Source organism: Cupressus sempervirens, chromosome 3, assembly GCF_028749045.1.
Source record: "Cupressus sempervirens isolate cs-2001-9-10 chromosome 3, ASM2874904v1, whole genome shotgun sequence".
Taxonomy (NCBI): domain Eukaryota; kingdom Viridiplantae; phylum Streptophyta; class Pinopsida; order Cupressales; family Cupressaceae; genus Cupressus; species Cupressus sempervirens.
The window spans coordinates 214115292-214140130 of NC_143120.1; the positions used below are offsets into that span (position 1 = coordinate 214115292).

Here is a 24839-nt window from a genome sequence, read left to right on the forward strand (position 1 = left end):
ATGAGGCCCTCATAGCAGGATTAAAGATAGCTGCAGAATGGAACATTGTTGAGCTACAAATCTTTGGCGATTCTCAGCTCATCATCAAGCAAGCCCTAAATGAATATCAAACCAAAGATGAAAAGCTATTACCCTACAAAGAGTTGGTTGATCAGCTAACCCAACATTTTACAAAGCTTCAGTTTACACAAGTGCCTCGAATACAGAACAAAGTAGCAGATGCTATGGCTACTATAGGCTCGCTCTTGGAAATTCCCCAAGCAGCTACACAGTATGAGTTTTTAGTGGAGCAGCTCCTCACACCCGCCTATGCGAATGAGGATTCAAACCATGTTTGTATCTTGGTTGGTCCCCAATCCCCTTGGTACCATGAGATTCACGCTTACCTTAACGATGGTATCATATCCCCTCACCTCACACGTACCCAACGCCAGAACCTCATCCGAAAATCATCCCGCTATGTTATCATAGCCAATACCCTATATCGTCGGGGTTATCACGATACTCTCTCTCGATGTTTAGACCAAAATGAGGCCGCGATGGTGTTAAAGGAAGTACACTCTGGACTTTGCGGTGCCCACACGAGTGGTATTGTCCTAGCGCGACAAATCCTTAGAGCAGGCTACTATTGGCCTACCATTGAAGAAGACTCCTGTGACTTTGTCAGAAAGTGTCTCCCATGTCAGCAGCATGCAAATCTTGTGCACGCTCCGGCACAGGATCTACAGCCTATTGCACCACCTTGGCCTTTCACTTGTTGGGGCCTTGATCTAGTTGGAACTATCACACCCCTCTCATCTGATGGACATAAATGGATAATAACAACTACAGACTATTTCACTAAATGGGTGGAAGCAGTCCCCCTAGTCTCAGCTACAAGAGTTCAGGTCTCCAAGTTCATCTTGTACCACATTGTTTGCCGCTTCGGCATCCCATCCACCATCTTCACCGACCACGGAGGTAACTTTGAAAATCTCAACATGGAAGAATTATGCACTTCCCTCCGCATCCATCACCGCTTTTCTAGCCCATATTTCCCACAAGGTAACGGCCAGGCAGAGGCAACTAACAAAACCCTCCTCAAAATTCTAAAGAAAGTTGTCAATGATTCCGGCCGTGATTGGCACCTACAAATAAATCCAGCCCTATGGGCCTATTGAACTTCCTTCCGTACATCCACAGGCACAACTCCATACTCCCTAGTCTATGGTGCCGAAGCAGTACTACCTATAGAGGTTGAACTTCCCTACTTGCGCATATCTTTGCAAGGGCAAATATCAGATGAAGAATATAGAGTAGCTCGGCTCACCCAGCTAGATCTCTTAGACGAGAAGCGACAACAAGCCTATGATCATCTCACAGTCTATCAAACTCGTCTCAAAAGGAATTTCAACAAGAAGGTGCTTCCACGACACTTTCAGCCAGGTGACATGGTCCTTAAAGAAAACATGAAAGTCCAAGCAGATCGAGAAAAGAAAGGCAAGTTTGAACCTACATGGCTTGGTCCTTATGTTGTCACTGCTTCCTTTGGCTCCGGAGCTTATCAGCTATCTACACCAAAAGGAGAACTCTTGAATGATCCTACTAACATCATTCATCTCAAGAAGTTCTATGCTTGAAGATCCTTGGTATACCCAGCTTTTGAAAAATACAAAAAAAAAAAAAAAAAATAGTAAAGAGAAATAAGCGTCCAATGGTGAAAACTTGGCAATTCAAGCGCCTTGGATAGGTACCTTGGTGAAAACCTGATAATTCAGGCACCTTGTGTACTAAAGACTAATCCATTATCTATCACTATCCTATCCCTCATCCATTCACCCACCATCCCATTAGACACACTTGCTTGTTCCCTTGATGTTCCAACCAAATATCCAAAATCTGATGAAGCTTGTAAATACCTCCTGTACAACTTGTAAATCTTGTACCAAAGCTTGTATTATACCTTTTAAATCTTGTACCATACCTTGTATATCCAAATCTTGTCCAAAGCTTGTACCATACTCCAAATTGTAGATAATCTTGTATCCTAGCTTGTATCCTATCACATGCACCCAAAGAATTCCATTTTCCTTAAGCTTTTCGCAAACCATCTACCTATCCACCTATCACCTATTATAGACATCCCATCCTTCACAAACATTTCCATCTCACAAAAACCAAAACATGAACAAACTTGTACATTTGTAACATATCTTGGTCCATCAGCTTGTACATCCTCTTTAACTTAGTACCATTGTATCTATCCAGCGTTCGTGTCAGTTCGTCCTTGATCAACATCTTGCACCCATCACACATCTTGGTTAGCTATTCCAACGCATCCTTTAGCTAGATTTCCTGTCACCAAAGTGTTATCTTTCTTAGTTCAGCTTGCCAGATGCATCACTCATCCAAATCCACCAGCTTCGGTGCTCTCCAATAGGTCCTTGCAGGATATAGCTTTCCTCATGTCTGATCTTGGTCCGTTAGTACCTTGTCCTACCCATCTCGTTGGCAAACGGCTCTCTTTTGGATTTTCACTTTCTTTTGATTTGGGATCTTCCCTTTTGGGTCTTGAAGTATCTTTTCCAAGCAATCTCCTTGTTCCCTCCTCAAGGTTGCCACGATCTTCCATATCATGGTATGCTGCGAATGGGGCAATTAGAGCGTAAGGTCTTGATCAGGTCTTTCGTTTGTTTTTCTTTTCTGCTTGTGGGTTCTCCAGTGTCGTTTCCACGCTGCTTCCTCTAAGATTCATGTGTGATGCTGGGGCAATCCTTGTGTGTTTGTTTTGAGTTAGTTTGTCAGTCCTTTGGACGGTTGGTGAAAAGGCCTTGATGTTCTTGGTAACCTTGGCAATTAACCAACAGTCCTATAGCAAATCTAGTGCTCAACTACATGGTGGTACTTCTCTTTGAAGTATCCCCCCGCTCAAAAAGCTTCAATGGGTTTCCTTCATCTCCATTATCCCCCATCCATATCCAGCATCCGTCTCTCCTACCCCAGCTGATGCATCAATATCCCTTTGAATCACTCATCACTCTTAGCTTTAGGGATCCACAATCCTAGTCTTAGGGATCCACCAATCCAAATCAACCCACCAAGCCTCATCTTTCGAGATCCACAATCCTAGTCCTAGGGATCTCCGAAACCCATCTTCCGCCAATCTAACTCTTTGAAATCCTGTTGCATCAGCTTTATAATCCCCTCATCCATCTCCCTATCCTGGATTCCTTTCTATAGCGCTCTGCTCCTTCATCCTCCACCTTCCCTAAAGTCTTAAGCTTGCTTCCTCTTGTGCATCTGATTCTCCTTTATCATTCTCCCATAGTGAGAGTTTGAGCTAATTCAGCCCCTTCTCTTTGCCAATCTGAGTCTCCTTTCTTATCTCGGATTCTTGTACTTTTCAAGAAGCCATCGAGCCTCGCTTTCTCTCCTCGCTACCTTCTTGAGGGGGCATCTCACAGTCCATTCTCTCCTCTTCTGCTCTAGCCTTGGGTGTCTTATTTTCTTATCTTTGATGCCATGCCACTTGCGGCATCACATCAAAGAGGGGCAAAATGTAGACACCTAAAAATCTTTAGAAAATAAAGTATTTTTATTTTTTGAAAAAATTCTGATGACATCATCATTTATTAATTAATTAATTATTTAATTAATTAATTAATTTTTATGCCATTAAATCCTTTTATCTTAATTAAAAATATTTAATTAAAGAATCCCTCCCAAAAATGTTTAAATCTTATTTAAACATTATTTCCTTATTTATTAATTATTTAATTAATAAATTGACAAAAATCCTAAAATAAATAAAAAATTTATTTTTTGCCCAAAAACTTGGCCAATTTCCTTATGACCAATAACCTCTTCCAAAATCTTCTAATCCTTCTTTAATTTTGATTAAAGGCTAATCCCATCATTTCCTACCCCTAATCCCAACTCAAAATATTTAATTAAGATTAAATATTAATCCTCATGTTTATTAAAAAAGTTTTAATAAATATCTCCTCAACCCAAACCCTTGAAATAAATAAAACTTTATTTATTTCCTAAAAATCTAATTTATCCTCATCCTAAGAAGTTCTAGACTCTTCTAGAAAGTCTTCATCCTCATCCTAGGAAATTCTAGACTATTCTAGAAAGTCTTTATCCTCATCCAAAGTCTAGACTCTTCTAGAAGATGTCTTTAAACCTAATCCTAATCCCCTCCTAACCTTGTCACATTCCCTAAACATGGGTTAAAACTTACTAACCCAAGCCAAAGTTAACAAATATCTCCTCCTTCACCCACCCTCATTAAATGCCATCCACTTGCCTATCCTTAAGCTAATCCTAAACCATCCTAATCCATCCTCTAATCATTTGCACAAGCCTAAGCAAGCTTAGAACCTTCCTAATCAAGCCCAAGTCGAAATTGCTCTCATCACCCTCAAAATATCTCAACCATAAAACTTTATGAAGTCCACTAGGTCATAAATGACTCTTACAAGCCCTTTTATTGCTCTTACAAGTCATTATGAGGGTCTTTATGAAGATTTTATCTCTTGAGCCTCCTTTGTTGACTCATCCTTGCCCTTTCCTCCATCCTCTCACCATGTGACATGTGTCACTCCTTGATTGGCTATAAGGAAGCACAATCCATGTGCTCTCCTCTCATGCAATCTGAGCCTTCCATAAGCTTTTTCCCATCCTTGCATCTTAGCCCTCAATCCCTCAAGCCTCTTGCCTATAAATTGGATCCTTCCCTTTTACAAAATAACACAATCCATGAAGTAAAGTCATAATGCCATTTTGAGAAGCCATTTTACATCCAAACCATACACTCACATCCAAATTCCAACTCCATTTGAAGCCCTTTTTGAAGCATAAGCTTGAGCATACATCCTATCTATTTAGAGAAAGCCACTCAACAAGAGAGCTTCTCATTGAGAGAGTCCATTAATGGCTCATATTCTCAATTGATTGAGAGTTCATCTTAGTCTATCTTGAAGTTTATGAATTTTTTTTAGTTTGTAGAAGCTTTATTTAAATTTGGTTTCTATTAGCATACTAACATTGCTCATATACAGGATCAACTCAAGGTAAGCAAGAAGTCGAGAGATTTTGTAAAATAAGTGTTACCAATATTCTTTCTTCTTGATTTTCAAGAAAGAATCCACTTACTTGTGGAGCGAGTAATGGGCAAGGTGAAATCTCTAACTACACTTCTATCTAAAATTGGAAACGGTGATACTGATAAACCAACACTAACTCAAAGGCTAGCTGAACATGTACCAGTTTGGCTCTAAGTCCGGTTGTGCGTCTATATGAAAAGCTTTACTATTAGGGCACATAGACTCCTAAAAATAAAGATAACTATTTTGCGAATTAAAAAAGAAGTATAAGCTACAGCCAAAGCTTCTAGCTATATATTTCCAAAATTGCTCCTAGTCAAAGCTCTAGCTCCAATTGCTTCTTAACTCTTTTATATTCAATTATCAACAACACAAGATAATATGAATCAAAGATAACATATGTGAATTACAGACAAAGCTTCTAATTCACACAAGTAACAATCTCACTCAATCAAAGTTAAGTCTCAATTGCTCCTTTGTATTCACTTTTCTCTCAAAATAGTGCTACACAAACAAAGTTTTACTAGCACAATTTCTCCAAAGCTCTCTTGCATACAATATACGATAGAAGATGATTTTACAATAGGGGGCACTCCTTTATATAGGCAAAGGAATTGAGAAAAAGATGGAGGAAAAAGTGGGAGCAACTCAACCAACTTTGACTAAGTCTAACTAGAAGAGAAATTATAGGGTTACATGCAACTGCATATGCAACTCGCTTTATGCACATGTAACTCGTATTACATGTAATTACATTTTTTATGCAATGCATCCTCTTAGACCTACGAATAGAAATAAAAACAAAAAAATAATCTTAAAGATTGTTTATCAATGCCTTGAATTTGACGATAACATCACACCCTGTAGGAAGATCAGCAATCTCTATTGTCTTTGATATGGCATTTATTCTCACTGCATATGCATATGCTGATTGCACAACCTTGGAATTTGTTGCCAGAGAATCTAACAAGTGCTTTGTCAAGGATTTATACAAGACAAACTTGTTCATTTTGTGCGAACCAAAGTCTTCAGAATCCACATCAGCAATGACCCTGATTGTATATTTTGAACTTGCCCTTTCAACTACAATGAGATTACCAAGTTCATCAAGAACCTGACATCCCATTTGTTCCAAATCACAAGTGATTCCTGTTTCTACTGCTTGACAATCTCCAAGGGCTGCTTGCAACTTTGAAATCAGCTTCCTCAATGTTTCCTTTTTGTAGCCAATAAGCCCTTGAAATTTGAAGAACCTTTCACATGACGGAAGAATGTCACATGAGACCAAAGCACCTATATCAAATTTTGCAATGTCATCCCAGTCATTAAGAATATCTTTCAAACCATCTTCTTCTCGAGTCAAAGAAGAAATCAAGTTTTGCTCCATTCCATTCATCTCTTTAACACGCTTAAGAACTGCAAATGTTTCCATAATGGCTCAAATTCCTTTAGAGATGATTTCTCCTATCCAAGACTTGGCGGCTTCAATCAGCTTTCTCTCCTTGGATGTCTGAGACATAACAACTGCACTCTGAGAAGATTGTTGCCGGATGACTTCGTTCAAACGAGTAACTTCTTATTTGAGTTGATTCTTCTTCTCCCACAATTCATGATTGTTTTTTAATACATCTATCAATGCATCTTGAGCATCTTGCAAACAACTCAAATGTGATTGTTTCCTGATTTCAACCTTGGTGAACTTGTAATCAGAACGAGTAAGTTCGTCAACAGGTTTATCCACTAGTGGCTCAACTTCTGCAAATTGGGTTTTATCTGAATCAACCAAAATCCTTAAAACAATCTTATCTTTCAAAGATTTGGATTTGGTTTTCTTGACGGGGAGATTATCCAAAGGTACAACCACTTTTCTTCTCTTTGTTGTGATCTTGCTCAACCATGCAGGCAAGCTGAGACTTTCATCTGTTGAAGCAAGTACAGTGGAGACCATTGTCATTGATCTTGATTGTATCTCTGTCGTGACTGAACAAGATTTAGTCTACACAACTGAATGGATAGGAGTATGATGAGATGGCTTTGTCATGAAAAGCTCAAAACCCGTCAAAGATGTATCAAGTTGGGAAACTTGACCACTTGTAAGAGTTGGAAAATCCTCAAACACGCTTCCCAAATGCTCATATTGTTCATTAGTCAAGATAAGAGGAGCGCAAGATGAAATAGGAAGAGCCATTGTATTGACTTCCAAAACTGGAATAAAAGGTGTGAAAATAGTGGAGAATGAATCTACATCATCATCAACTTCATCCAAAAAAGGTGCTTCATGCATGGATGGTGCATGAGTTTGTGCAGGCCTTGGGGGAGATATGATCATAACTTCCCCTTCTTCTTCCTCTGATTTTGTTTCCAATTCCTCTTCTGATTCTTGAACTAGTTCAAAACTCTAGGATGACTTAGAGCCCCCTTTCCGCCCTTTAACTTGAATTTGAGGGAACCCTTTGCATCAGACAAGGAAGCAACATCTTTCCCTGTAATTTCCAGTTGCGACTTCCTTCCAAATGGGCCAAAGCTTCCACAATCCAAACCCAACTTAGGATTAACTCATTTTAGGCCTTTAATTTTCAGCCACTTGTTGGTGTTTTCCAAAATGGATTAAATCTATCCAAGATAGACATACCTTCCTTCTACTGTACTGAATAGGAAAAGGGCACCTTTTATCAAAACTGACCTAATGAAATTATGGATCAAAGATGTTGTCATCTTCAACTTGGAAATCTGAAGGAATCTCCAACATGTTAAGATCGATTATCTACTACAAAGTCAATCTACAGTAATCCATCTTCATTATATCCAGCTCTATTCTCATATTAATCTAGATATCCTTGATGCAATGAGCATGTGTGAAAGCCCTCTTGATTTGAGAGTTCATTTCTTGATAATCAAAGTCGAATCGGGCTTTGAACTTCTTCAAGGTGATCAGTTGTAATTTTGCTTCCATATTCTTTGCTTTATGCACAATAGTTGATTGAATAATTACCAATTGCCAAGGGTTTCGTTAGAAGTGATACCGAAACTAGGCCTATGCAAAATATGTTGATCACTCTGCACTTCCATGAGTTGTCTGGCTAACTCCATCAGGATGATTCTATTAGTAGCATACCTAGGTAAGGTATACGGCTCGCCTTTAAAATACCCAACTTTCAAGTATATAAAAGTTGAAAACTGAATGAAGATACAACCATATTGATTTACCTTTTCCCAAGCTACATCAAATAGCCTCTTGATAGTTAGTTGTTTATCGAATAAGCACCGGAAATGCCCAAAGAAAGTATCTTGGACCCTTCTATAATGAAACTTACTATTAGCCACAGTGACTTAGTCATAGTAATTCCAAACTGGAATCTGAAGACGATCTCCTTTGGTTGAGAGACCACAGAAAGACCCCATGGCAGCAGCAATGTAGACAAGGTAGGAGTTCAGGTAAAAAGGCGCAGAGGTCCCTACATTAAGCAACTGCTGGCAGAGTGTAGTGCTAATCAACTCTCCCCAAAAGATGTGTTCTCTATTTTCCATGATTTGGAAACTGAATTTGTACATCCATGGCTCGAAATCAGTGGAATCTTTGAGACCGCAAACTCTGCTAAGTAAAACGATGAGATTTTTGTATTCGTGTTTGAAGTTAGACCGATGAACGGTCTTTGGCCATCTTGAGAAGTTGTTCCTTTTATTGTCTAACCAGTATTAGTTAACATACTTCTAAATTTCTAATAATCACCTTTCTTCTCATTCCAACTTGCCAAAGATGATTCTTTGGTTAGATTTGCACACTCTGCATTACATGGTACCTTGAAGATTTGCTCAATGACCTCTAGATCAAGAGTAATGACAACATTGTTGTCATCATCCTTGATTGTCTTAGAGTTTGAGCTGAAATGTCTTGCACATCCACAGAAAAAATCAGGTTCCATGGCGGCCATAGGAAATGCACACACCAGATGAATGTGACTTCTTTTGATAAACTTCATCTCGTGGCCAACAAGAGTTTCTACTCTCCACAAAAAATCAACCACGTCCACATGACCAATCTTTGTGTCCAGCACGTTATCAAGAATAGACACAACTAATGATGAAGTTGCATGAGCCAACTCTTTACCATATTGATATTTCATCTTGCCTTCAAATTTTGATGGTGAGGGTATCTCTTATGCTTGCGCTACAACACAAAAATCCCAAAACATAAACACATCATCAGAGGAAATCGCCGTACAAGTTGATTCTCAATCAGCAACAAAAGTTCGAATACGGATTGGAGACGTCGAAGATCTAATGAAATGATCTCAAAAAAGAAATCATATACATACGCAGTGAACGGAGATGAAATGTGAATGGAAATGGAATGCGGACTGAAGTGTTATAAAGGTGGAAAGTAGAAGATGGAATGAAATGAAAGAAAATGGATATGAAAATGTGTGAAGGTGGAATGCATGGGAATGCGTGCAAATGGAGATTGCTGATTTTCAAATGTGACTTAGGGTTTTCAAGATGTTATTGCATGAAAAGTGACTACATGTAAGTGCAACATGCAAAGGGAGATGGAAAGTGAGATGAGATGTGAATACGGATGGAGGATGAGCTTTACATGTAAGTGTGGATTACAGATGAGATGCGAAGCATGGAAAGACACGGAAACTGAAAAAACATGTATTTGCTCATGGAGACATGAATGCATATGGAGAGGCGAAAATGGAATAAGCTTGAGGGAAAATTAACTTTATAGTCATCTTTAGTGAAAAGGTGAAGTCAAAGTACATGGAAGATGAAGATGACATTTTTTTGACTTTTCAAAAAGTGACTAAGTCAAAACGGGTTTTGGAGATGCAATTACACATAAAGCTTTTTCGTGTAATCGTGTCGTGCGAGTGGATGCAGAAAGTCAGATGAGTGAAAATGGAGGTGGAAAATGATATTGCATGCACATGCGGATGGTGAATGAAATGAAAAACATGTAATCGCATTTGTTGGATGAGATGCGAACTGTTGTGACATGGAAGATGGAAATGGAAAGTAATGATGCTTTTGCATGAAATGAAACAAGAACAAGTTCTTGGGAAAGAACTTCTAACTTCTCCAAAGTGGAGACCACCAAAAAAGCAAGCACACAAAACACAAAAACTTCAAATGAAAGACGTACCTTTGGTAAATGAGTCAAATATGTCAATATGCAAAGCACATCAACATACAATTTCGAATTTGGAGTTTGAGGAAAAACCAAAAACATGAAAATGAACCATTTCTTCATTTTTAAAGGAAAAATGCTCTTTCCATGGCATCAATTTCAACAAGTGGCAATCATCAAGCAAAAACATGCATAAAATCAGCAAGAAAGAAAATGTCCACTTGCATGAAGATTAAGTGCCAAAAATGATGGAAAGAGAAGCTCCAAAGTTGAAAATTTCTTCAAAAACACTTGGACTCTTTCAAACTTTGCAATTTCAAATTGGAGAAGGCAGCAAATGAGGCGTTTTAATGGTAGATGCCAAAAACGTGCCCTACCATTGCTCTAAATTCCAACGTTTTTGGTTGCACATGCCATGGGATGTTTTTGACCAAAAACATGATTCTTCAAGGTAAGAGATCAAAACGTTTTGGCTTCCAAAAGCCAAAATGTGTATCACAATGCTATGCAAACACCCACAAAGGAATCCCATGCAACTTTGCAAACTACAGGAACATTGCAAAAAATGTTGAACTTTGAGAGAATGACAAATAAGATGAATATGGCAGAATCAAGGATTCATGCCCAAAAAACTGCAAACGATCAAATAAAACTTGCCCTAATAAAACAAGCTTTGGCTCTCAGAAAATCACGAAAACCTCCACAGCAAGGGATACAAAGCCTCCATCCTTAAAAATCAGCAATAGTTTTGATATCTTAGCGACAAAAAAAGAAGATAAAGCAGGGCAGGAAAAGGAATCCTTCTCAGCCCTGGTAAAACTCTATGAGACAAGGAACAAGGAACTTCGCTATAAGCAAAACAATCAAATCAAAAACCCTCCCACTACGAAGGATGATATGAATCAATGGCATCAAGTAAAAAATGGGAAGGCCAAATCTATGAGCAGAACGTGTCAAAATAACAAAGATACAAGGCCAATCGAGCGTCAAAAAGAATTCTTTAACAAAACCAGGTATGTGAGGATAATGTTAAATAAAGAATATTTGGAAGTACTTAAGCAGAAACATGATAATCCAAATGGAAGCAAGCCAAATAAAGATATTTCTCGAAATGAAACTGGGAAGGGAATTTACAAAACTTTGTTAATTTCAGAGGTCAATAAAATCCCTGTGGGAACTAATCGAAGACGCTACCCCAATGTTAACCTAGCAATTAATACCAAAAATTTGGAAACCTTATCAAAAAACCATAAAGCCTATATTCCTCCTCATAGGAAAGGGTTTGTAAACGTCAGGGAATCGAAGCCTATTGAAATATCAATGAAATCACATTCAGCCGAAACCTTGATAAGGAACCAAAATCACCAAGATGACATTAATTATCAGCAATAAAGAATCGGAAGAGATATGGCCACAATGCATGGATCGAGGGGTTTTCGCTTTGTGGAACGGACCAGAAGCCCAAATGACAAATCTGGAAAGAAAGCTGAAGAAGATCTACGGAAAACAGGTAAGTATCACGATTTTCTCCAAAAATATATTATCCTTAAACTGTTCAGACACTAAATTAAGGGATGATATGATAAAAATAACTGGTTGTAGGTATAAGGGATATGTAATTGAGTTTATTGCATGGGAACCCAACTTTATTGATCTAAACAAGAAGAAAAGCAATAAATTCAATTGGTATGAATGTGATAACTTTCCACCTGAATTGAATTATATTTCTATTCTTAATAAAATTGGCAAATATCTAGGCAGCTTGATAGGGGTGGAATCAAACTCTAAAACATCAACCAATGTGAAATTCCTAATTAAATCAAACCAAGAGCAAATGGATCTAAAAACAAAAAATTATAACAAATAGATCAATTTACAATCTGAGATTTACAAAATATGAAGGAGAGATTCAAGGAATAGCCAGCCCAAACCTCAGTTTGGAGTACAAGATGACTAATACTGAAGAGAAGTTACATTTTATCTATAAGGCAGAGGAAAGACAGAACAAGACAGGAAACCAGAAAGAAAAATAGGAAAGGAGAAAAGAAAAGAAAGGAAGTACACACAAAAAGATATATTAAGAACTTGGAAGCATCATCAGGAAGGTATAGAGAAAGAGGAAGAATCAGAAAAGATAAAGAGAAGGGAAAAGGAGAACCAGATCAAGCTGACAAAATTTAAAGTGTAAGTTATGCCAAAAAGAAAAGGACTTCATTGAGGACATTGAAACAAGTATGAAACAGCTCAATCAGTTATCCGACAGCATCATGTTATTAAAAAATGACATTGAAGATCAATTCATAATTGGGGATCGAAAACATAAAGAACATGAGGCTATGTCTAAACAATGTGAAATAGAGGAGTATAGCACAATATCAGAATTTCCAGAGGAGTTGGAGCATGGGAAAAAGAAAGAGAGTAATACTCAAATTGACAGCAAGAAGCTACAACCAGAACAGGAAGAAGGCAAAGAATATCAGGAAAATAGATAAAGTATGACTACAAACAATGATAAGAACCTTGAAGAAATTCCTCCAGCTTCTTCAGCTCACTGGAGTAATGTAACTATTTGGAAAAAAACGAAGAAAAGAAGCAATAAAGTATGGAAAACTCCAGTAAATGAGAATAACCAAGAGGGAATATATGAAGACAGGAACAGAGTATCTGAGCACACCATATAATATCTTCTTTTCTGAATTCAAGGAATAAGGATTACCCTCCTAACCACTCAGCAATCCCCAAAGCCCTAGGGGATACAAAAAATGATTGGTTATTCTCAGCAATGGAAATAATAGAAAAGGATGTTACTAACCTAGATAAGGTCGGGGCTCTTACTAATAGGGTATCAGAAGGAAGATCACTTGACAAGAGCAGTAAATTATCAAAATTTTGGCAAACTTCAGCACAAATGAAAATGGCAGATATGGGAAATAATAGAGCAAATAGTATTCAGCAAGGAACCAGGCAAACGAAAAATCCTTCAGAAAGTGATATACTAGAGGAAGCAGAAGAAAAAATAGAATATTTAGAACAATTAACAGAGGAATTGAATGGAATATTTAATAAAGAGATGACAGAGGAAGGTCTAAATGAACACAGAACAGAGTTGATCCAGAAACTAGTGGAACTTGGGGGTAACAGTTATACCTTCGAAGATCTGAGAAGAGATGTGGAAGCAGTTGACCAAGAAACAGAGACGAGGAATTGAACAATCAGAGAAAGCCTTTACTACCCCGATGTAACAAGGAAACTTAAGAAAAGATGCAGGAAATCCCATCAGGTATTAAGAAGCAGAGTTGCCGAAGCAGAGGAACAAATAAAGATTACAGATATTTATGATACAGGGAAGGGAAAGAACCATCCCAAGACAAGATGAAAATCTTATCATGGAATGTTAGAGGTCTCAACACCCCTAACAAACAGCAGCTTCTCAGAAGCTGTATTAACAAATACAAACCAGATTTTCTACTAATTCAAGAACTAAATTAAGCCAAGTAGAAATTGAGGAATTAAGCAAAAATATGGGTATAAAACAAAATTTGAGAGCCCCAGCAGAAGGAGCTTCAAGAGGCTTAGCTATTATATGGAACCCAAAAATTTACCAAGTGGAACCTATAAGAATAGAAAGAAATTGGATGAGTGTGAAGGTAGAGGATTGGAGTAACTCCCTAACCTTTAATCTAATTCCAACTAGTAACTCGAAAAAAACAGTATGGGAAGAAATAAGTATCCACCTACAGCAAGTAAAACTCTTCTCCTATATTGGAGGGGACTTCAATGCCATCACAACCCTTAATGAAAAAAGGGGAGGCTCCTCTAAGCTACCACAAGCTTCAATAGATTTTAATAACCGGATACAATTAGCAGAACTAAATGAAATCCCCTCTAAGAATAACTCATACACATGATTCAATAGAAGACAAGGCATTGCCCAAAAAGCAGAAAAACTAGAGAGGATTTTTATCCATGGTAGTCATCCATCTTCAGTTTCTCATATGATTTCTAAAACCCTTCCTTACTCAGGCTCTGAGCACTTCCCCATTCTTGTCACTGTAATTATGGTTAACCCCCCCAAAAAGAACCCTTTCAAAGTAGAACTTTGCAAATTACAGAATCAGAATTTTTTTAAGGGAAAAAAGTATGAAAACCCAATAAATAATTCTTTTAAGGGAAAAATTATCTAAATCCATCAGAAAATATTTGAAGAAAAAATTTATGATAACCCATCAAAAAAATTTAAGGAAAAAAATTATGAAAACCCATCAGAAAAATCTTCATGCGGCTAAACACGAGACTTCACATAGTAAAACAGCAATGCAAGTGTGTGCAAGTACATGCAACTCATATACAAATACATGCAAGCTTCGAAAATCAGATACTTTTGCCCAAACCAAGAAATCGCCAATCAAAAACCCTCACTAGGCTTGCGATTTTTAGCAAAAATCTTTGAAGACGAACCACAAATTCCATAAAATATCTATTACGATTTTTATTTCAAAAATCGAAAACCAAATATCTGGAAAAAAATCCAGATCAAAAAAGGCTCAAATTTCTCTTAAAATATCACCAATTTTTTTAAGAAATCCCATCAACTTGTTCTAATACCTTGTCATGGTAAATCGATGTTGTAATTGTATTAAACAAAGGAGATGGAAACTCCTTATATAGATTTAAAAAGGCGATGCTTCTAAAAGAAACAATCATGAACTAGACAAAAATAGAAACTACTTAATAAACAAAAGACTAACTAAGATGACCATTAAAGAAACAGTATAATATTCTAATACTACTTCCCTACCCTTGGCTTCTTCTCTCTCCCACGTTCAGGTTTCCCTTGCCTCCGTGCGTGGAGTAAGGTTAGGTTGCCAAGCAAACTCCTTGTTTCTTCAAGGAACTCCTCACTATTCCATTCATCAATGGGAGCAAACTCCTCTCTATGTCCACTATCTATGGCCTCACTTTCAGCCTCTTCTGATCATCCTTCGGTGATCCTTCGGAATCTTCGCTTTCTCTCGGCTTGTTGTTGCAGTAGTACCTTCTAGTAGCCTCCCACTCTTCTATTTCTTTTTTCATATTTCTATTCTTATTCAATTGGTTTGGCATATATGTTTCACTTATTCATTCACACGAAAGTAACAACACATGATAGAACTTAAATAACACTTTTATTTATATAATATTTTGTCTACAATTCATGTCTCCGTAGGACATAATCATAACATTGTGTTCTTCTTTATTTAGTTTCCCCTTTGCGTTCACTTCATTTCTCCTCAACAACGGGCCTCATTCTCTTCCTCCTTGTGCCGACATTCATCCCTTTCACGGTAGAAGTTCTCCAGGACTTGTTGACAGTTCTCTTGGTTTATTTCCTCCCTTCACTTCTAAAGTGCCAAAAATGTTTGTGCAAGTAATAGTGGGAGCCTATTCATCAATCGGCCAACAATAGGGCTAACTCCAAGTGCACTCCAAACAACACCTTCAGGGTTCCTTCCTATGCGGCTTCTCTACGCATGTGTGTTTCTATGGACGCCAAAAGCAGTGAAATGAAGTCTCACGCCAACTCTTGTTCCACTTCAAACAACTCAAGGTTCTCGTCGTCCTCGTTATTATGGTTGTTATCTATTAGTTGTCCCGTGGCATTCCCTTCACCATCAATCACCGCTACTTCCTAGAGTCTTTTAATTGCAACAACACCAAATGTTTACTAGTTACTATAAATTGAGTTTAATGCATGCTATGGAAATAGAAATGTAACACAAAAGTAAATACAAATTTTTAGAAGATCACAACTGCATATTCCATTAATACTTCTCTAAGTACATCACATGACAATACAAGACAAGATAAGATAACATTAGATCCCTTTCTTGTGAATGACAAAGCATACATTTACTACCTAAAGGGTTGCGACTCAATCGTCGCGTCATAATGCCCTTTGGTAACTAACAACTTCCTAAAACATTCTTAACTATTGCCAAGAGATAATACAATTTTATGAACAATAATTGCATCGGATGTGTCTTATTTGTGTTTAAAGTTAAACCATCTCATACTTCTACATATCTTTCTAAACCTTTGCATAATGTTGCATTGATGTTGATTAAAGATCAAGTTTTGAAATTTCCTCTCGTCAAACAAATTGACCCTTCTAAACTATTGCCATCTTCCCATAATCCCAAATTGACCCTTCTAAACTATTGAGCATTCATATGGATACCCCATCTCCTTGTTGGACCCAAACTCCTTCCATACCTCCTATTCCTCTTACCTATACTTTCACTCCACCTCCAATATCCTACAAGCATTTTGCATCCTCTATCTCTTAACTTAGTGAGGCCCCTTTCATTCTTCCCCTTGAAAAAGAAAAGGAGTTGATGTTAATTGATCCTAAACCTTCTCAAATATCAAGCTAATCCAAATGCAACCATTCTATTTGTAAATGTCGTTGTAGATGGTGGGCTCGTAGATGCAAGATTTTTAAAATTCAAATTTGGGGATAAGCTCAACACAACACCCAAGACAAGAGTTTTGGAATTTGACAACTTGGTGACCCTTTTCAAATCAATATTGTCAAGACATGCTAGAGGGGTGGATCTTCGTACAAGGTATACCTGCAAAGGGTAAATTGAAAAATTCACTAGAATGGCAAAAATCCCTAAACAATTAATCTTTTCTATCTAGTCCTTAACAAGTGTGCCTCAACTTGTGGAATTTCAGGGCACAAGGAAAGCTCAAAAACACAAAAGTAAAGAGCCCTAACACAATTAGGGCATGGGTTTCACTCTAAAAACATGTAATCCTAAGCTCAAAATGGGAACCCTAAACTACTAAATGGAAAGAAACCAAAAACACAAAAAGAAAAAGAAAAAATTTCATGCAAGCGTAACTTTACCTACTTGAAATTCTCAAAAGAAAGCACAAAAAACCACTTGAGAGCACTCATGAATGCTACAACAACCTGAGAAATTATAACAATTTAGGGCAGCAGAAGCTTCATCGCTCTCAGATATTCACTTCTTTTTTAATCACTTTGTCAGTTTAAAATGAGCTCCAAAAGACCTTTTATAACATGTTGGGGCAAGTGCATTAAATGCACCCTGTCCTTAGCTATTGTTATGTGATGCCTCACGTACCAAAGCCTAGGACTTCAAGATTTAAACACTACAAAGATTCAAGCAACTCTAAGACCATTATGAAACCTTGAGGTTTGGGCGGATCCAAACAAAAGTAAGGCAAAACGGGACTTCAAAGTACCAAACTCCAAGTCATCAAAAGGGACACAAGCAAAACAAAAGGGAAAAAGGAAAAGATGGAAAAGAAAAAGGGGGGACTCAACAAAATGTTGGGATGGGTATGGAGGGCATAACAAGTTCCTTTCCAATTGATCAATGAAAGAACTTGTTTCCAAAATAGTTTTAAAAATTGTACAAAAAGGAAGTGACAATTACTACTAAAGGTTGTCAATCTTGTATCAAACAAATCCTATAGATTTGACATAAAAACAAAATAAACTATTACCTTCAACCCTTCCTCCAAACCAGGGCCACGAAATGACTTGGCTGATGTCCTATTAGCTTTATCAAAACTTGATTTGAAAATTAATTGCAATCCCAACCTGACCAAAAACAAACTTTACATTGACATTACTAATATAAAAACATATAATCTCCTTCCATATTAATTTAAATAGACATATAAGTTATGGTATCAAATACGTACCTTTCAGTGACAGACTTAATTTGTCTAGCCATTTTCAGAACATGGTCCTCTGATTCTATTACATTTGGTCCTGCAAGTAGAAAGAAGGGTTCTGCTCCCTATTGACAGTTCAATAAAATATCAGATATGTCCAGACAATCATAAATCATTTGAACAGAAATCACAATGTTCTCAAGTTTAAAATTTTGTCACCTCAATGAAGAAATAAATAGAACAAAATCTTTTGATTCTCTCCTCTTGATTTTAATCTTTGACAAGCTCTTACTTTGTGCACTGTTAAAGTCAGACATATTCATGAATAGTGACTAAATATAATGCTTCTAGAAATGGATCCCCAGCTTAATCCTTTTTGAATTTCCAATCAAAAATGTCGAGGTTCTGATCTTGGCAGCTACATTAATTTCCGTACTACATTGGAGTTGGAGAAGATAGCTTCAACAAAGCATTAACCAATTCCAAACTAGCTCTCCCACACATTATTTTAGTGGGAAAGAAGAAATAGAATAAACTAGTCTGATCTCTTGAAATAACTGACTTGAAGTCTGTTTTGAAATGTATTTTACTCTAGTGTGTCATTTTTCTAAAATAGAAAAATATGTTTTAACAATGATACCTATATGATTTATAACATGCTAAATAACAAAAAGGAAACATTGTCATGTCCCTGACATAAGATAAGCAATTCTCACGAGAAACTGAGGCAATCATCATGAGTAAATCATCTTATTTAAGACCATGATTTTCTCCAGAAAAAACTTTGCCCAGCATACACAACAACAGTTAACAAAAGCCATCATAGTAATTTGCAGTAACTAGTTGGTTATGGCAACACAAGGGTTAACAATACTGATTCTAATAATTCGCATTGGTTAATCAATTAAGCTGACCCCAACAAAGAATTTGATTATGAGGGGATATAATTAGACTAACACGAGGTAAATCTGAAAGAGGAGCAACTGCAGAAATGAAGAGGTGCTGAGGGAAGAGACATGCCCCTTTTGTCATACGGTAGAAGGTATAAAAGCCTCAAGGACCAACTCAAAGAGGAGCATCAATCTAAGCAACGTAAATACAGAGGACAAGAAGCAGACAGCCATCAAGCAGAATTGTAATGTCCCCATTTTTAGCAGGTTTCTGCAATTGGTTTGGTCAGCTCATCATTGTGACCCTCGTGACCCGACAGTGAGATTTGAGGGTCTCAGTTGTGGACTTGTTATTTTTAGTAAGTCTATCTTGGGCAGTTGACATATTTGGCAAGGCAGTTGGTAGCATTGGCGACTGGTCATCATCTACATTGGATTGAGTTATTCGATTGATGGGTTCATATTTATTAATTATTTAATGAGGTTACATTATTATAAAGGCACTTTAAGTTATTTAATGTTATATAGTGGAATTGTGAAGGTGAAGTTTCTTAAGTGAAAAGGGTGAAGAAGAAGATAAGTGCCAATTGCCAATTTGTATTATAAATATGAATTAGTATTCTCCACTGCTGAGGTATAGTGGATTAAATTCTGAGTTTAGCAATCTGAATCATGGTTGTGTTCCATACTGTAATTTGTTGTTGTTGAGGAAGACATTGGAGCTGGGAGTTTATGATAAATTGTATCTGCATGAGGGTGTTCTCTATCGCTGGAATTGTCATCACAATTGGTGTCAGGTATCTAGTTATATTGTGGTATCTGGCGATCCAAATGGCCACTGTTACCTGCTATTTCGAGTGTCTAAGTGTTTCGTTGTTGAGGGCTTAGGTATTGTAAAAATCAGGGCAGTTTAATCATAGATTTAGGAGGCCTAAATTTCCAGAATATTGGCGCTAGATCACAGAAAAAACATCTGATTAGGGGCAGACCTATGGTATAGAATTGGGCCTGCATTTAAATCATCATCTATCACTCCAGCGGGTCTGAAATTATCAATCAAGCCGGGCAAATTCCTACTTGTATTGTGTGCCAACATTTTGTGTCCATGTTCACCTCAGCTCGGACGAGACAACCAGGAGGGTTCTGAGATTGCAGCGTCATTGCTAGGCAAAATTCTTTGCCACAAAACGTAATCATGGATGTGACTGCCCTGCAACTTTTGGACCATCTAGGAGCTGCCTGGGAATTATGTAATGTCCCCTGCTAGGACATTAAATTATATATTATAGATTTTGCCATTCAGGCTTTTACAGACCAAATATTGATTTAATATTTATGTATCTCCTTTTCCCTTCTGTATTTCTCCATATTTCTCCAATTTGAATGATCATTTCTCAAAGTTTTAATTATATACATTAATGTGTGTGTATTCTAAAAGTCATGTCTTTTCATAATAATTATATTATATTGATTATAGAATTATATTAATTATAATATTGATTTTAGCACTTATATTTCATATTGATATTAATAATATTATTTTTTTACATTAATAATATTATTGCATAATTTATTTACTTTGTGTATTATTAATCTAAATATTATGTTATATTTAATTCTCATATTTTAGTAGCAATATATTATGCAATATTATAGTATGATTATAATAAATCATAATTATATTATTATTATTTTATTGATTTATTATTTATCTATAATATATGGTATGAATATTTACGGGGATATCACATTTTTCCCCTCTTAGATTCTATTTTCCTCAAGCAAATCATTTAAACATAACTTCTTATATAAAACCATAATACAAAACATATAATTGGACACAAGAGGATTACAGTATACATCATAATGCATGAAAACACAAAGCATACACGAAGAAGACATATGAATGCATGAAAACACAAAGCAAACACATGAATGCATGAAAAAAAGAAGCAGACACGATGTAGACACATAGTTCATGCATTCTTGATTAATGCCTTACAATTCACTAGAGTCAAGAAGATGATTTACAAATTTAATCCTTCAATAGAATCCTGCATCCGCAAGTGATAATTAGGAGACGTGTATATATAAGTTTCAAAGAAAATATGAGTCACGAGAAGCTGATCCCATACTAAGTCTAAGAGTGGAACTTTGGCCCTCTTGGCCTCTGTAGCAGTGTTTACGCATCCACACGAGGTGGCCTACTTAGCAAGATGCTTGATTTGTTTTTCTCTTATTTTCATTCTTAGTTGAGAAGAATATCTAGGATGGAAACAAATAGTTTAGGCACCAAACTCAATGGTCTCCCTCAAGGTTTCTGTGGATCCAAGACCTTAATCCCATCTCAGAATAACTTTAAGGCAACTTGATCCCCATCTTGGTTAATCCTCAAGACATCTTAGAAGGACGATGATCCTTACCCATCTCGTAATAACCAATAAGTTGGATTTGTAATAGCCTCTCCCTAAATACAACTCTATTCTCTCTCCTCAGGTAAGTTATAAACTATATGTGTATTGAAAAGGTCTTGTTATAGATTCAGACTTTGGTCTTGAAGGAATACTAAGATGCAATAGGTCGCTTTGATACCAACTCTCAACGGTCTCCCTCGAGGTTTCTATGAATCTAAGCCCTTAATTCCATCTTGATGTAACCTCAAGGCAACTTGATCTCATCTTGGTTAATCCTCAAGGCATCTTACAGGGACACTGATATTTTACCCATCTCGAAATAACTTGTTGGCTATATTTGTACAGGCCTTTCCGATATTGTATCCCTGTCTATTCCTTCTAGTGAAGATTTTATAATTGGATTGAATATGGATATTAATGAATTAATTCTGATCATTATAATAGATAGTAAACTTACATCAGAGATGCATAAAGTCTTGTTCTCCTCACAAAATGCCTTCCCTTCTGGGTTGGTGGTAATATATTATATCTGATTATATTAACTGCAATTTAATTTAATTGTCCTTATTTCCTTGATGTCCACCCACGCTGTTGTGTGCTATCAAGTTTTTCTCCTATTCTCTGTATAACTTTGTGCAGATTTAATTGTAATGTCTCCAATTGCATAATTCATAGTTTATGTTTCTTTTCCTTCCCTCTTAGTAAAACACTGTCAAGAAAACTAACACCATGGTCACTCAATAGAAAAACTCAACCCAGCGGACAGGTTGTCTAATGAGATCATTCTACGTACAAAATTCAAAACTTCGGCAATGCCATCAAACGAATCTATTGATATTTGGTATCACGCATCTTAAACTTCATGAAGACTTTTCTCAACATATCCAACCTCCAGCTCTAGTAGGGACCAATGGATCTCATGAGAGATGCACGTATTTATGCAAAATCATGGCATGAGTAGTCTGGGACCATTTTTTCTAAACCTATTTATGGTATACCAGTATTTGTTCCCCAATTCATCGAGCAACAAGAATGAAGCTAAATGCTGGTCTTTGATACTTTGTTACACCAAGAGTTGCACACATGAACTAAGCTCTTCACAAACATTGGCTCCTCCTACATAAATGAATTCTGAGATACAGAATATGAGATCTGTTTATTAAAGAGAAACCCGTAGATGGTTAGGGTGGCTTCCCAAAATCTTTATTGACTCCTCAGAATAGCAACTCAGAATTTCTTTGTTCAAGCGCAAGTTTTTATAATGCGTAGCTTGAATATTTTGCCTCCGGCTTTTATAATAACACAAAATTTCTAAAAAGTTTTCCAGGGATTTGTTTTGCACAAACCCCTTTAGCAGTGATGTTTTATATAATTACTGCTCCACATGGCACATTATTTTCAATGTTGCGTTCTCTTCAAAGCTCAAATGTCGTTCATTGCTTCTCTCTCATGTCATTGTTTCTATTGTAGCGCAATAGAATAACGATGTCCGATATCGTATATGAATACCAGACGCAGAACAAAAGCTGGAGAAGCCACTTCGCAGTACCTTTGTCCGACATTTTTGGCAATAAAAAATAGTTTCAAAAGTTTATCGTCACAAACTTATTCACCTTCAACTATCGGACTTGTTCCAATAATTTATATAACCGCCCAGATATTAGTTATTTCCAATAGTTCAATTCTCAGTCAAAACATTTGCTGCCACAAAATACATCACTTAAAGTCTGACGGTATAATTTAAATATTTTATCTGACTAAAGTTTGGGCTCATTTCAAGGTAACACGATAACAAATATTATATCTGCCCCTTTTAAACAGCATATTAAAATACTCCTCCAAGAAAATGGCCCGGTGCCAATAATATCAAATAATAAATCTGAACATTGAAATCACCTTCACTGCTATGATGAACTTATGAAGGATTTGCTCGTTGTTGCAATATTTGTCCCAATGTAACAAAATCTCTTCATATTTTCAACAAATGTTTCAAAATATGAATTTGCTCCAAATTTCTCTGCCTAAATTTCAGAAATGATTCCTTCAATTTATCCCTTCAGGCTGGCAGGATACGTGACTCTGATACCCTTCTGTAATGTACCCTGTTAGTGACTCTGATACCCTTTTGTAATGTACCCTGTTAGGACATTAAATAATTTATTATAGATTTTGCCATTCAGACTTTTACAAACCAAAGATTGATTTAAGATTTATATTTTTCCTTTTCCCTTTTGCATTTCTCCATATTTGAATGATCATTTCTGAAAGTTCTCTCTCTATATATATATATATTTCCATTCTAAAAGTCATGTCCTTTCATCATAATTATATTATATTGATTATAGAATTATATTAATTATAATATTTATCATAGCAATTAGATTTCTTATTAATATTAATAATATTATTTTTAACACTATTAATATTATTGCATAATTTATTTACTTTATATATTATTAATCTGAATATTATGTTATATTTAGTTCTCATATTTTAGCACTAATGTTATAGTATGATTATAATAAATCATAATTATATTATTATTATTTTATTGATTTATTATTTATCTATATTATATGGTACTAATATTGACGGGGATATCACAAATTATCAGGTTTTTGACATCATTGTAATATTTCAATAGTGTTAGGCAATAGTTGTGAAGTTTTGCAAAATTCAAGAAGTTCAATTTGCATTAACTATAGTTCATTTCTGTATTTTGACCATCTTCTTGTTAACTGTTATACTAAAATTGTAAAGCAAGCAGGGAATATATTGCAATTTCCCAATCATCAGATTTATCGAAAACTATGATTCATGACATAATTAGTTGTGAGTAGTTATTTGCATATTTTGGTATTGTGTTCGAAATTAAGAAATATCAAATATTGATTTAGGTTTAGCCGGCCAAGTTCATTACAATGGTATCAGAGTGGTTTCCTGTCATCCTATGCGGCAAGAAAAATTTCGTTATTTTGGATCTGCTATTCTAATTGGAGTGATCAGCACTCTCGCATTTATTCCAGCTATTGACATATATGGGAGAACAAGCAAATATGGGAACCACCGGTATAGTGAGGAAAATGGCAAGAAAACAAATGCCTTGAGGTAGAGTATGGAAAGACTTAAGCTACATAAAAGAAGGTTGAAGGCGCAATTGTCAGATCCAACGATAGCGGATAGGGCAGTGAGGTACATGGTTTTTGTTTTTAAGTAGGTCGGCACCAAGGATGCAGGGAAGATGGCTTGAGCTCTCCCAGACAGGCATTTAGGAGGCAGATGGTCCTGTATTCTGTATAATAACCACTAATCCTATCCATAGTGATGATGATGGACTTATTACACAGGGATATGTGGATGTGTCAATGTCATCGGTGGAAAGCAGCATTGAGCTTCAAAAGTTTGAGGATTCTAGAGTTGATGTTGCAGATAGTGTAGAGGCAATTGGGGTAGTTGTTACTGTTGATTGTTTAGACTCTCCTGAGGAGAGAGTTATTTTTGGAGACTAGGTGGAGAGTGTGAGCACTGATTTACATGACAGTTGTTACAGTGTTGATTCAGTGCAGGAGGCGGCATCCTTCTCAGGTGGGTTGGATGAGTGTATGCAGCTACCCAACTGTGA

The 24839-nt window shown here is 36.5% G+C and overlaps 1 protein-coding gene across 4 annotated transcripts in view; it reads right to left on the reverse strand.

Moving 5' to 3' along the window:
* The window catches only part of LOC149565577 (2-dehydro-3-deoxyphosphooctonate aldolase), a 257795-nt gene that overhangs the window by 221481 nt on the left and 11475 nt on the right, over positions 1-24839 (reverse strand). For 3 of the 4 annotated variants that reach the window (XM_089819099.1, XM_089819100.1, XM_089819097.1), the window contains exons 2-3: positions 17941-18038; positions 17740-17836 (exon numbers count right to left, since the gene is read on the reverse strand). In XM_089819099.1, coding sequence (XP_089675225.1) covers positions 17740-17836; positions 17941-18038 — 195 coding nt within the window. Of the gene's footprint in view, positions 1-17739; positions 17837-17940; positions 18039-18132; positions 18214-24839 lie in introns of all 4 variants that reach the window. The other variant, XM_089819098.1, reaches the window with a different exon arrangement.